The sequence below is a fragment of the Pseudophryne corroboree genome, chromosome 7 (assembly GCF_028390025.1).
Source record: "Pseudophryne corroboree isolate aPseCor3 chromosome 7, aPseCor3.hap2, whole genome shotgun sequence".
In the NCBI taxonomy this organism is placed as follows: domain Eukaryota; kingdom Metazoa; phylum Chordata; class Amphibia; order Anura; family Myobatrachidae; genus Pseudophryne; species Pseudophryne corroboree.
Window position 1 is genome coordinate 70,769,697 of NC_086450.1, and position 15,264 is coordinate 70,784,960.

At 43.5% G+C, this 15,264-nt stretch overlaps 1 protein-coding gene across 2 annotated transcripts in view; it reads right to left on the reverse strand.

Moving 5' to 3' along the window:
• COL6A2 (collagen type VI alpha 2 chain) overlaps positions 1 to 15,264 on the reverse strand; it is a 49,678-nt gene that overhangs the window by 15,517 nt on the left and 18,897 nt on the right. For both annotated transcript variants that reach the window (XM_063933280.1, XM_063933281.1), the window contains exons 4-16: positions 14,590 to 14,610; positions 14,198 to 14,263; positions 13,021 to 13,074; positions 12,879 to 12,923; positions 12,748 to 12,774; positions 12,637 to 12,663; positions 12,497 to 12,541; positions 10,469 to 10,522; positions 7,153 to 7,215; positions 2,232 to 2,294; positions 1,123 to 1,212; positions 924 to 986; positions 757 to 819 (exon numbers count right to left, since the gene is read on the reverse strand). In XM_063933280.1, the coding sequence (XP_063789350.1) occupies positions 757 to 819; positions 924 to 986; positions 1,123 to 1,212; positions 2,232 to 2,294; positions 7,153 to 7,215; positions 10,469 to 10,522; positions 12,497 to 12,541; positions 12,637 to 12,663; positions 12,748 to 12,774; positions 12,879 to 12,923; positions 13,021 to 13,074; positions 14,198 to 14,263; positions 14,590 to 14,610 (681 nt within the window). The remainder of the gene's footprint in view (positions 1 to 756; positions 820 to 923; positions 987 to 1,122; positions 1,213 to 2,231; positions 2,295 to 7,152; positions 7,216 to 10,468; positions 10,523 to 12,496; positions 12,542 to 12,636; positions 12,664 to 12,747; positions 12,775 to 12,878; positions 12,924 to 13,020; positions 13,075 to 14,197; positions 14,264 to 14,589; positions 14,611 to 15,264) is intronic.

Here is a 15,264-nt window from a genome sequence, read left to right on the forward strand (position 1 = left end):
GTAATTCCAATATGGGAGGGGACGGTCAGAGTCGGCCTTAGGCATAGGCAAACTAGGCAAATGCCTAGGGCATTTGGTATGCTTAGGGGCACCAGCAGCTTCCGCTGATTAAAATGATATGCGGCATGCCTATATTCTATGTGTGACTGCGGCTGTATCTGTATACGAAATGCTACGTTGCAGTGTATTCTTGGAAATCACTGCAATGTAGCATTTCGTATGCAGATACAGCCACAGTCGCACACAGAATATAGGCATGCAACATATAATTTTAATCAGCAGAAGCTGCTTGTGCATCCTAGCCACATAGTAATGCAAATAATATGATGCATTTTCATAAAGAAAAGGCACCCGATGTTAGCAGAGCTACCAGTTGACTCATGCCAGGCATTTCCTGCAGATCTAGCGGCTGTGCTAGGGGGCACCAGCCAAAATCTTGCCTAGGGCATCATATTGGTTAGGGCCGGCTCTGGGGACGGTCATACATGGAGTTGCTCCTAACTGTAAGGGTGGGGGGGATTCAATTAGCCAAGGGAGTTACCGTGGGCATTTTGCTCCTAGGTGAAGAGCTCGGAGCTATTCAAGTACCTGAAGCGGTAAGCACCCGGGGCTGCACTTCCCACTAAATCAGCTCTCTGATGTAGAAATGCTATGACACAGTGCTTCATTCTTTTGTTCACTGTTAGCATACTGTTGGGTGTTTTAGCATGATGTGACTGTTTGAGTATGTGTGAAATCCTGTCCCCAACAACTCACCTTTCCTCCTTTCACACCAGCTTCCCCGCCGAGACCTCGTGGACCCTCTGATCCAGGATCTCCCTGTAAACAAAAATACAATATAATATAACACAGGAGCCCAATTGTGTTTTGAGGAGACGTCTATTGCGCTATTCAGTTATCTACTGGAACACAACTGTACCTACCTTCTCTCCCTTGGGGCCATCGGTTCCTGCATTTCCTTTGTTACCAGGATCTCCTCTACGACCCTAGATGAAGACGGGGTGTGAATATGAATGAAGCAGGACAGAAGTCATGGATACAGAGGAAAACTATAAGCCAAATAAAACAGTCAGACAGTGTATACATCCATACATCAGTGTGCATACACGAACAGCAACTTACTGGCTCTCCCTTCGGTCCTGGCACCCCAGCTCCTCCTTTACCCCCTTTCACACCTGGGGACCCTGGAGCTCCGAGATTTCCTTGAGGACCCTAGGAGCACAGAAAGAGGGTTAGAGAAATAGAGGATGTGGAGAGACAGACAGTGAATTCAAACATTCCCACAGTTGAGAGATTGGAATAAATATTATGTGGATGAGAAACATGTAAGATACTAGTTACCAGCCCGTCAAAATGACGGAACAACACAACTGTAATTTCAGCACCGGCGGAAGTGTGTGCCCAAACAGAGCAACACTTGAATTGCTCTGTTGGGCGCCATCTAGTGGCCGATGACATGCAAAACACTTGAATTCCCTCCATTGAGGTGAGGAGCAGTGATAGCCTTTTATTATATAGAATAACACAATATTAAAACAACATGAAAACTTAAGAAAAAAGTAAATAATCAGAGAGACTGCAAATGAAGAATAAAAAAATAGTGATCGGTGAAATAGGGAGATGAATTAATGAAGGAATAAAGAAAGATAATGCAGGAATTGCTGGAAAGTGAACGATGGTCAGTGTAAAATAGAATAGAGTATATTAAACTGTGTACCAAGATGCAGACCTAGGGCCAATTTCATTAGAAGTGAGAGGGGCTCACAACTCGCCCCTCTTCCGGCCCTTATGAGGCTGCGAAAAAATATCAGTGGCCGTACTGTAAGTGCAGCATATAGCCACACTTACTTACAGTATGTGTGATTGCCGCTTTAAATAAACGTCTGAGTTTGGACAGCATCCCCGAAATACGGCCGCTGAACTCGGACTTCATTGCATCCCGCCCGACATTGGCAGTGATGACCTTAGACATCAATGATTGTTCATCCACATAGCTATTTAATCATTCACAAGACAGTTTTAATAGTCCCCATGTTTCAATATGGATTTAAGCAAAACATTCCTCAGAAATGAGTCATTAAAAGTCTCCGTGATCTACCAAACTGAATAAGTACAGCACTCGCAGTAACGTGACAAAATAAACCAACCTGTATCTACAGCAGTACAGGAGTCAATGAGAACGATGTTTTATGAGAACTCTTATCTTAATACCAGCACTCATATCTTAATACCTTATCGCCTTTCTCTCCAAAATTCCCTGGAAGACCGCTACGCCCAGGTCGGCCGGGATCACCCTGAAAAAGAAAGAATGCAGGAATTCGTAACGTATTGTATAAATATATTCAAAAACTTGAATAATTATTATTAATATATTAGAGGATGTTCGTGTATTGATATGTTAATGTATGATTTGACACTAGGGAAGCCAATCCCGGGCCATTTTTTCAATCCCGTGTATTGGCTTTTAGCTATGTGGCCGCCCCCTCACCCCACCCCGCCCGCCCGTCCCGCACACATAACTCACCAAATACCGGGAGCGGGCTGGTGTGGAACAACCTCTGATCTCTCCTGGCAGCTCCCAGCAGCAGCTGACGGTTCAGCATGACCTCTCACACTGCGCTGGGTACCCGGAAGGAGGAAGCCAGGCAGCGTCTGAGCGTCCTGTGGACGCTCAACGCTGATCCCTCAATCCCCAGGATTGGAGCTTCCAATCCCGGGATTGAATCCCAGCCATTTTTGTCCCTAAATCCCGGGATCCCGCCAATCCCGATCCCGGGATTGGCCACCATATTTGACACATTCCATAATGCATATACTATACACCCCACGTGTATATATAGTAATAATATAGTGATGTATCATATGCCATGTTTTGTGTCTAGAGCTCATGCCTGCAGTGATATAGACGCATTCAAGGTAAGAAATAACGGGATGCGTTTAGAATCCCAGCAGTCGAGATCTGACACCACTCGGAATCCCGGTGCCGGAACACGGAAAGCCGACATTCCGCAGGTACCAGGACCACTGTTAGAATTAGGATGTGCAGGGGGGGTGTTGGGGAGGGTTAGACACTAGAGGAGGGGTGTTAGCCATAGCCGCCACCCTCCAAGTCTTACCCTAGCCGCCACCCCCGGTGTTTTAGCCCTAGCCGCCACCCCAAGTAAACTATGGCATGGGACAAGGGAGGGGTAAAATAATTACCCCATCCTCTGTCAGTATTCTAATTGTCAGGATGCCGGTGTTGGTCATGTGACTGCCGGCATCCCGAGTGCCGGGACCATGTAACATACATGAAATAACAGTCATTGCTCTGGTGGCGAGTCTCCACTGGGCATCAGACACTTGCTGTCCTGCCACATTACATTTTACAAGAGATTATAATCTATCAATGTAAAATAAGGAGGCACTATATAGATTAAGGAGTGGAGCACTCACTATGATTTATAGGAACTGCCTTAACTAAGGGCCGGATTCAAAGATGTAAGTTAATTCGATGCTAACACACACCTCCGATGTTTTAAATTCTGTACATGTGCATAATCTGGGCGTCTTTTTATTACCTTTCCTTTTGCATAATTTCACACAGTCGCTGCGTACAAAGACGCAGCAGCTCTATGAGTAGTGTCCGCCTCTGTATCATCCCCTAATTGTATTATTTATTTAATGTCTAATCTTGTACACTGCGTTATACTTTGCAAATTGGCATAAATACTACAGTAGTTCTATAGATTACCAATGCACAGCCAGTTTGGTGATAGCACATACTGTATACAATACTATATTTGTGGCCATTATATCTACACACTGCACACGTTCAGTATGAGCCTGAAGTATGTCAATCCTTTGCTGGAGATCGCTCATACTTAGGCAAGAACCGGTAGGTGTACTTTTATCACTGTAATACCCCTTTCTCACCACTGCGATAACCCGGATTATTGCCGGGGTAACCCGGATCGCCGCTCGGTGTGAAAGGGTCCTCAAAAAATAACCCAGGTCCAGTGACCCAATAATCCAACCTGGGAAGCAAGTTGGGCTCGGGAAGGGGCAGTGTGAACGGATGGCCCAGGTCCCGTTTACAGTACAGGAAGAGCCGGATCCATGGCGCCTGGAGGTGATGTCTTCTCCAAGCGCCAGCAGAACCGTTAACACTGCAACTGTGTGATCGGAGTCTGCACAGCGGTGTGAACAGAGTCTGTCCCAAGTCTATTCACACGGCCTGGGGGGTGGGGGGAGGGGGGGGGGTAGAAAAATAGGTTTAGGATGCAGGGGGAAGGTTATGCTGCATCCTGGGGGGGGTTAGTTTTAGGCTGCGGAGAGGGGGGTTAGGGTTTTACACCCCGCCCAGAGGATTAGGGTTAGGCTGCAGGGGGGGAAGGGTAAGGTTTAGGCTGCGGGGGGGGGGGGGGGGGTCGGTACAGGTGCTACCACGTAGGGTTAGGGTTAGGCTGTGGGGAGGGGGGGACAGGGGAACATTTTGGGGAAGGTAAGAATACTTACCTTCCCCTATCGGGATTATGAATATTCTGACCGCCGGCATTCTCTACCCATCGCCTACCCACGGTATAGAGATAAACTTTTTGCCTTATCATTTTAAGCGCCTTTGCTCCTGCCACCAAACTCTATACCCCATGTTTTTTTTCCAGTGACCCCAATGGACTGTGAGAATAGGAGTTACAGTAAGTACAGTACCAATATCCTATTTTGTCACACTTTACTTACAGTAAGGTCATTCCTACAGTCTTATAAAGGACATTCTAAGTATTAGGTAGTAGCAAGTGGCAGGTCTATGGCTAAAAGCACAACTTCTTTATTTGTGACACTAAATGTGACAGTGTGATGTATGGGGCAAATATGTATTTTGGCAAACTTCTTGTTATAGTACATTTATAGGGGCTCATTTATCAATAAGTGATAAAACTCGTTGCGTATGACAAATGGTCCTCCAGCCAGTCCGCTCCTGTCACATGTTCAGTTTCTAACTGTCATGTGTTTGAATAATGACAGTTAGGAGCTGATTGGCTGAAGCAGCATTTATCATACACAAGTTTTATTATACACAATGAGTTTTATCACTCGTTGATAAATGGGCTCCTACATTTTCATGGTTCAGCTCACAAAATGGCAACTTGCACTGTGTGTAGATAGAAGGTGGCCTGGCATCTTAATCATTACTCCTTGGAGCTCCAACATAATTAGAATCCTTCTCACTTCTTACAACCTCTTCCCTCCCTTGACATCAGGTACTCACTGAGAATAGTCAATGATGAAAAGTCAGGGGTAATTTTGCCCTGTATATAAAATGGTTCCCACTGAGCATGCACACAGCTTTCTCCAGTATTTGGGCTGCGTTTACATGACACTAGCCCCATACACTTAGAGAGGTGTGTTTGGTGCACACTGGCCCCTGGTACAGCAGGGCACACATCACACAGACTACATCAATAGAGTATGCTTACCTCTCCGCAATTCTTCACGGAAATCACTGGGAAAATGGTGCCAGTGCATTTTTCCAAGAGATCTGCTCATACACAGTAGAGAAATCACCGGGAAAATGGTGGCGGCACCATTTTACCCAGTGATTTGTGCATGTGCAGTAGACGCTGACACAATGCGGAGAGGGAGGTGGGTTGCAAGGAGACTGCAGATGGGTTCCCTCCTCTCTTGAACCACCTGAGTGTTCACATGCAAGAGCAGTACAGTAAGGATTGCAGATTACACATTTTATTTTTACCTACATAGTAATACATTCCTAACCATAGTAATACATTCCTAATGCTGCACAAAGTGGTGCAGTTTTTGTGTTGTTGATGATAATGGCAATTATTTGCTACAGACGCATCTACTGAGTATGCAGAATTTAAGGTTGTATGTATCTTAAGATGCATGGACATCAAAATACTGATATTAAAATAAACGCGTGCAGACAAATATTATACATTGAACTCTAAATTACCCACTTAGTGGAGAGTTTAAGGGGTAATTCAGACCTGATCACTCGCTAGTGTTTTTTGCAGGACTGCACATGCATATGAAGCGGATCAGTGCTGTGCGATGGGTTTTACGAAAAATCCATTCGCACAGCCGATCGCAAGGAGATTGACAGGAAGAAGGCGTTTGCGGGTGGCAATTGGGAGTGGTTGGAAAAATGCAGGCGTGTCCAAGCGTTTGCAGGGCGGGTGTCTGACGTCAATTCCGGTCCCGGATAGGCTGAAGTGATCGCAGTGGCTGAGTAAGTCCTGGGCAACTCTGAACTGCACAATGTTTTTTTGTACCGCTCGGCTGCACATGCGATCGCACACTTGCACAGCGAAAATACACTCCCTGGTGGGTGGTGACTATGCGACCGCAGGACTGCAAAAAAGAGCTAGCGAGAGATCAGGTCTGAATTACACCATTAGTGCAGATGTGTCCTCCCTCATCATTGCTGCTGTCACGTTAAACAGTTCTTCTAGTTGAGCCCAGTCATGAGCGCGTTTACTAATGCTGAACGTCTTTTTGTGCATTTTACTCAAAAAAATGCATTTTATTCTCAATGCAATGTAAATAAGACGCACAAGCAGACTTTGCTCACTTAAAATGATATGAGGTGTGACTATATCTTTCTGCAAATGCCGCTGTATCTTCCAGGAAAACACTGTAACGTAGCACTTCATATGCAGATACAGTTGCAGTTGTAAACAGAATATTCACATGCCGCATATCATTTTAATGAGCAAAGTCTGCTTGTGCGTCTAGTTCACATAGTGATGCGAATAAGACATAAGATGCATTTTCGGGGGGAAAAAGAGTCTCGGCGCTGGCTGAGTCGCACTGGAGCTGGCGGATCGCATGCACGACTCATTACATGCGGAGGCTAAATGAGGAAGGACACAGCTGTAGCAGCGCCATAGGCGTAAAATTTAAAAGAGCATTTCTACCACAACATTTACTTGTCATGCCAATGTTGTTTCTAAAATGGGTAAAATGGTGCAATTTGCAGATATTTGGTTGGCAAAACAAGGAAAACAAATATGCTACAGTAACTGCAATAAATGTGTTTCTGTTATATCTGTAGCACTGCAGAGTGTACCTGCAGATAGTATCTATCTATACTGTATATGACCGGGAGACTACTGATACCCCATGTTACACAGATCAGTAACCACCACGCACCTTTACTCCAGGGTCTCCATTTTCACCTCGGGTTCCTGCATCTCCTGGGTATCCATCAGGACCCTAAAACATAAGTCGTAAATATTAATCCTGAGACTTTTATTATAAGCATTGCCGTCTTTCTTACAAACAGATGTCAAGACTAATCACTAAAATAAAATAATACATGTTAACAATATCCCGTACCAGCCCAACATACAGTATACACTGGTTACTTCTATTTGCAATCAAAATATAACTCCTTATCATAATAAAAATGCATGAGAATATACAAAGCTGTGCGCCATAATCACATGTGCAACGGTTCCGCTATGAATGGTCGACCATGTTAAGGTCGACAGTCAATAGGTCGACCGCTATTGGTCGACATTGACATGGTCGAGGTTGACAAATGGTTGAAGCGTGAAAATGGTCGGCGCGTGAAAATGTCAACCCCAATTAGTGTACCGCACCCCCCTGCACGGCTCGCATTGCTCGCCATACTATTCCCAATCATAGTCCGCCTGGATGGTAAAGTATGAAAAATTGAAAAATCTATTTATTTATTTTTTAAAAGTCATGTCGACATTTTCACGTGTCGACCTGTCACGTGTCGACCATTTTCATGCGTTGACCATGTGTCCATGTCGACCTTTTCATGTGTCGACCTGTCACGTGTCGACCATTTTCATGCGTTGACCATGTGTCCATGTCGTGTGTCCATGTCGACCAAGTCAATGTTGATCAACAGTGGTCGACCTAATGACTTAACATGGTCAACCATCCAAACGGATACCATGTGCAAACCGATTTCTGCAGTTTTGTCTTCTTTTTTAAAGCAATAGGGTGAGATTCAAATTATATATCACGCCCAATTTCCTTTCTAAAATGATCTCCGTTATCGCGCATATTGCACCCATAGTGATCAGGTTTAGATGTGTAAAGGTTTGGGTGCCTCCCTACTCCGGGGGTAGCAAGCTGAAATAATGATACAGGTTGAGTATCCCTTATCCAAAATGCTTGGGACCAGAGGTATTTTGGATATCGGATTTTTCCGTATTTTGGAATAATTGCATACCATAATGAGATATCATGGTGATGGGACCTAAATCTAAGCACAGAATGCATTTATGTTTCATATACACCTTATACACACAGCCTGAAGGTAATTTAATACAATATTTTTAATAACTTTGTGTATTAAACAAAGTTTGTGTACACTGAGCCATCAAAAACAATGGTTTCACTATCTTACTCTCAGTCAAAAAAGTCCGTATTTCAGAATATTCCGTATTTCGGAATATTTGGATATGGGATACTCAACCTGTACTACGCCCCAGAGGGCAGAAATAGATCGGGTGTGGAAAGGGGTGAAAAGAATTGAATCCCGCCCATAGTATGCAGCAAACACATTTAATTGAGTACAAAAATCTTACTGTACAGTGTCTCCCAGCACAACTACATCTAACACTATAAAGCAATACTAACCATAGCCATAGGATCACAGAAGCAAGGGCGTAGCTACCATAGGTGCAGCTGCTATGGGGCCCAGAGCTGAGAGGGGCCCACCTTTCCTGTCAAAGTTACATGTGTTATACACATTGTTCGCCATTTGGTTGTATGTGTGGATCTTTTCAAACTGTTTCCTTGGGGGGTTCACTATATTTTGGTATGCCCCTAGACCTGCTCATTGTAGAGTGGTACAAAATGACTTGTAGGGCATTTTAATGTTATATAATATGAGCCTGGGGCCCTGTAATGAGGCACAATATGAACGGGGAAGAATATACATCATATTGTGAATTGGAGGTACTGTGTGGCATAATGTCTACTGGCAGTTCTGAAGTGTGACATAGGGGAACTTAAGCACTACTGCGATTCATAAAAGAAACTAGGGCACTACTATGGGGCATAACATTAAATAAAGCTCTACTATGGTTCAGAAAAAGAACTAGGGCATTATTATAGGGCATAAAATTGCACAGTGGTGTCTCTCTAGAAGCATTGGGACGGGGGGCCCTTCAAAAGTTTGCTATGGGGCCCACAAAGTTCTGGCTACGCCCCTGCACAGAAGTATAACTCTCTTCAACACTTAAACAAAACATAGCAATCCTATTACATTAGTGACTACAGAACACTAATGTAGCCTATTTCTTTTGTCATATACTTCACATATGCGCAGATTAGACCGCTATCTCCTGTTCCAACCAAGTTAATTATCACAGGACAACATATTTAGGATTCCTGGGATGCAAACTTACTGTATGCAGCTCATACTTCTACTATTAATTCCGGCAGGTCACCATTCTCCCTATGTCCAAGTCAGGGGACAGTCAACATGTTGGAAATACTCAATTTTCAGATTGTGACCCAAAAATGATTGGAATTGTCAAATTGGGGTCTTTTGCCATGCTGTATTTTGGCAATTCCCTGACAAATTGCCGATCATCAGAGCCAGCCGAAAATGACTCAAAATATTGTAGGCTGTACTTCCGGTAGATGCATGGTCCGCATTATTTTAAAATTACCAATAGCACGTTGCATACTTCTACAGTATCTGACATACTATAGTTTAACAGGATATCGGCCCTCATTCCGAGTTGATCGGTCGCAAGGCGAATTTAGCAGAGTTACACACGCTAAGCCTACGCCTACTGGGAGTGTATCTTAGCTTCTTAAAATTGCGACCGATGTATTCGCAATATTGCGATTACAAACTACTTTGCAGTTTCTGAGTAACTTCAACCTTACTCTGCCTGTGCGATCAGTTCAGTGCTTGTCGTTCCTGGTTTGACGTCACAAACACACCCAGCGTTCGCTCAGACACTCCCCCGTTTCTCCAGCCACTCCTGCGTTTTTTCCGGAAACGGTAGCGTTTTCATCCACACGCCCATAAAACGCCGTGTTTCCGCCCAGTAACACCCATTTCCTGTCAATCACATTACGATCGCCGGAGCGATGAAAAAGCCGTGAGTAAAAATACTATCTTCATTGTTAAATTACTTGGCGCAGTCGCAGTGCGAATATTGCGCATGCGTACTAAGCGGATTTTCATTGCGATGCGATGAAAAATACCGACCGATCAACTCGGAATGAGGGCCATCATTCAACAGTCAATTACATCTGATTGTGACTGTGTAGATCAATCGATAAAAAAGCAAAAAAAAAATTATTTGTAATTAAAAAAAAAACCCTTACAGCATATCAAGCTGATATGGGATATAGTTATACCCATTCCCAATTATCACCTTTATAGTGAAATCCACAGTAATACAACCATCCCCTTCTTTTAAAATTGTAACTAGTACACTGTATATAAACTATTCTATAACCTCACCTTGTCTCCGGGGTCTCCTTTACAGCCAGGGGAGCCAATCCGACCAGCTTTGCCCTAAGAACAGACAAGACGCAGCATTTATCTTCATGAAAACATTTATTCATTTTTCTTTGTTGATCAAGATCATCTATTGAAAACAGCTAATAGAACTTCAGCAAATGAAATTACTCAAATTAAAATGATTTTGGAAGCAAATATCATGGACACCTAGATTTCTTCAGAAACATCAGGATATTGGGCATAATTCAGACCTGATCGGTGCTGTGCGTTTTCACACAGACACAGCAGCCGTTCAGGTCTGAAATGTGCATGCGCCGGCGCATGGCAGACAGCCGACGGCTGTCTTAGCCCTGCGATCGCCTCTGCCTGATTGACAGGCAGAGGCGATCGCTGGCCAGGAGGGAACGGGCCGGCGGTGTTTAGCCGCCGTTTAGGAGGCGCGGTCCGGGCAACGCAGGCGTACCCGAACCTTTGGGGGGTTAGCGGGCCGTGGCGGCAGCGTGACGTCATATGCAGCCGCTGCGACCAGTACAGCGACGGGTAGCTCCATACCAGCACGCAGGAACTGCGCTACCAGGGAGCTACTCTTCAAGTACAAAAGCATTGCCGATGTGCGATGCTTTTGTACTTGTGCAGGGTGGTCTGCCCTGAAATGCGGGGAGGACTAGCCCTGTGCTGGGCGTCCCCCTGCATGTCTGTGTGACTGATCGTAGATGTGCTAAATTTAGCACATCTACGATACAGGCAAGTGCAAACAGTCACACCCGCAAACCATAGAGAACACATGTGTAATCGCGAGTGCGACAATTTGCGTGGCTACATCTGTATATAGAAAGGTATAGTAAATAATTACAGTCCAGACATGGAGAGTAGGGTTCTGAGGCAGCCACCTCTGAGCTATGGTTCCCTAAGAATTGTCCTGAGAAGGAACATACTATCTAGTTTAGGTTCATTTACATTGGTAATGATACCTAACAGATGTAGTTCTCAAGGTGGACTGAAATAATTTAGGAAATCTGGTGTTCTTCCAACCAAAACAGTTGTATACATTCTCTTGGGGCTGACAAACATTTGGAGCCCTTATGGGATCCATGAGGAAAGGGAATTTGTGCAGCCGCATAATAGGAACTGTGTGTCACTTTTATGCTATAATTAGAGAAGACAAATTATAGAGAATTCTTAGGCTCCTTCTCAAACCTCATCAGCAAGCGAGATATGTAATTACGCCACTTAGGGGGAGATTTATCAAACCTTCTAAGGAGGACAAGCAGTGGTGTTGCTCATTTCAACCAATCAAATTTTAGCTATATATTATCTAGTACATTCTATAAAATGATTGCTAGAATATGAGTGGTTGCCAACTTCTCCAGCTGTCCTCTTTAGAAAAGTTTGATAAATCTCCCCATTAGTGTGTGACTTTTCTACATGGGCTTGTTTTTCGGTGAGTGAGTGCGGTGGGGGAAACAAATAATAGGATTTTGGTACTTACCAGATAAAATCCTTTTCTTTGAATCCACAGGGGGCACTGGAGTAGTCTTGGGATATGGACGGGGCATTAATAAGGGCAGGAAGGGAAAAACCTAAACCTTAATATTTTGGTTAGGGAATCTTCTCTGTATGAACATACCGTAGGCTACTTGCTTAAATGAGTCCACTATCCCTTTGGGCAAATTTGCCTCTAGAGCTCAAGCCTGGATGCGCCATTGCTAATCTTCCAGGGATCCATCTGACCTTAGGCAGACTTGGATTAATCCATAGTGAAATGTATTCATTGAAACCCTTTCTGTAATACAGGAGTCTAACACTTCTAGTGGCTGCAACACAATGGTCTAATTTCCCACCTCTGGGGCATCAGATCCCCAAGTAAAAAATTCCAGGGGTTTGCATATATGTGGCATTACATCTCTCAAGTTAATGATAATCGATATGTTTTAAGTCTCATGGGTGCTGCCAATTCTCTTCCCTAGGTATGACATGTAGGTCATATATAGTCAACACACATTACATACTGTAGGATGATCTCCTTACCTTCTGTCCGTCTGTACCATTTCTTCCATGGAGCCCAGCTAGTCCCTGATATAAAGAAATAATAGTCAGTTTTCTGTACATTTCAGCTGAAGAATTGATATACTGTACACACATAGACCTATATGACAAAGCCAACATACCTTCCTTCCATCTGTACCGTAATCTCCCTGGGGAACAAGAGGAACATGGTTACAAGGTAAGAAACATTGGTACCAAGTCAGATGTGAATTGCCAAGAGCTCAAGCACTTACCTTTTCACCCTTGAGCCCTATAACACCCTAAAACAGAAGAGAAACCCATTATATGAGGCTCATGTAGATGCGATTATTAGCTATAGATACTTACAGTAGCTATGAGTCTACGCCTCCTCAGAACCATTTACCTTAGCTCCAGGATATCCAATAGGTCCTTCAATTCCAGGGTCTCCCTAAAAAGATAAGAATGTGAATGCACTGGACAACAAATGATCTGCAGGGAAAATGGTCTATAAAACCTGGAATGTATATTTGCTGTGGGTTACTCACCTGTCGTCCTTTAAGACCAGTGGCTCCTGGTTCACCTGCATTTCCTTTGGCTCCCTAAAAATTGTGAAAAAAATAAGATTACTTGGAGTGATGTTGGATAGTGGTCAGGGATGAGGCAATGGCAAAAGGAAGCTTAGGGGGTTGGACCTTCTGCTGTTCCTCTGTTAGGTATGCACTTGTACTTCTCAGCTGGCGTCTGATGGGTATGTCACCTACATAGTAACTAGCATTATATTTATTACTGTGCACCTTTGGATTGGAGGATAACCCTGAAGTTGGGAGGATTCGGGGGACTCAGTCTAGTGGAATAAAGGTTATTAGGACGAGCATGTTCCAGGTACATCAGCTCCGTCCCATTATATTTGTGACCACTAATAACACAGCAGGATACTAGGTACCATCCTTGGTGGCACAGCACAGTAGCACCGTGGTTAGCATTATCTCACAACTCTGGGGACACGGATTTGAATCCAATAGGTCTCTATATGTGCAGTCTGTATGTTTTTCCCGTGTTTGCATGGGTGATCTGGTCTCCTCAACCTGTCCCAATCATGCCAGTAGGTCAATTGCCTGCTAACAGCAAGTTGACCGTAGTGTGTGCTTGTATTTACTGTTAGATCTAATGGGGCAGGGGCTGATGTGGATGATTACATTTCCCTATTGCATGCCTTTAGAATGTAAGCTTTCACGAGCGGGCCCTCTTCCCTCATGTGCCTTTACATCTCTTATTTAACCTGTCTTCTTTTCAATACTCCCTTTGATGGCACCAAATCCCTCGGTTTTCTGCCACCCTGATACTTTTTTCAGTGCTGTTTACTGTTTTGTGCAGCTATGTTTATACTGTATACCCTGTACAGTATGTGTCCTATATTGTATTGAACTGTAAGTCATTGTCTTCATATTTTGCTTATTTGTTTACTCTGTAATTGGGCGCTCCAGATCCCACGTAGTGCCATATAAATAAAGGATAATAATAATAATAATAGTGGGATACAGACCCTTTTCTATAACATCGTGTGAAACTTTTTTCCAGGCAATGTTTTTGTGTTTACCATTGTGTGACAGCTTTCATTCAGTAAAGAAATCCCTGTACATACTTATAAAATGACTATGATATAGGGATAAGTGTAAGTGGGATATATGTGCAGAAGAGGATAACTGGGTGCTTTATTCTTACCTTCTGTCCTTTCTGCCCAGGAAGACCAGAAGGTCCTGGAATCTCGAGACAGCTCAGTTTATAACACTGAAAGAAACAAACAACGAGTATGTACAGAGAGGAAGACATACTATCTTACCTTATTCCTCCCCACAGGCACACAAAGTCAGTGTCAGCCTGCCCATCTATGCCCAGTCATGCTCAGTTTGATATAATTGTATAATATCTATGCCCACAGCATGTCTGCTATCCGCACCAATATGTCTCTGTGTCCACGTTCTTGGCTAATAAAGCTACGAATGGGCTTTGTCTAAGTCCGAATTAAATAGTTTTATTCCCCTTTTATTCTTAAAACAAACCCATACATGACACGGAATACTTTATATCTAATATGAGAATGAGGGAATACGTACCTCTCCGTAAGCCTCATGTTTCTGTGGAAAAGACACAAATATATTAGACTCTTTAATATGTACATATCTCTAACATTATTTCCATGTATATATTAATTATGATAAGCGGTTTAGAACCAGACAGCAGGATAAACAGCGCTAAAATATTTTTATGCCACACTACTCTGTATGAGCAATACTGAAGAAGCAACACTGTCATATGTCCCTCTCTACATTCCGGATGCGTTAAGGTAAAATAGAACCCGTAGTAAGACAGTTAACACTTTACTTTACAGGTGACCTCGTACTTCGTAGACAGATAAATTCCCTGGATCAATCACCACAACTGATGCTACTGACACTGTAATTCTAGCCTGCAGTCTCTATAACACAAATATAAGCACCGATTATTTATTTATTGCTTAAACCATTGGGGCCAAATGTAATAGTGAGAGTTTCAGAAAGTGAGAGATTTGGTAAGGTTTTTCAGTTTTTTTTTTTAAAGTGGCAATCATTTACACTGCAGAACCAGGTTGAACTTGCTGTGTAAATGATTGCCACTTTAAGAAAAAACCTGCAAAACCTTACCAAATCTCCCACTTTTTGAAACTTTCACTCTATTACATTTGGCCCTTAGTCTTCAACCTGTGGCCCTTCAGCTGCTGTGGATCGAAACATCCCAGCATGCTTTGGCAT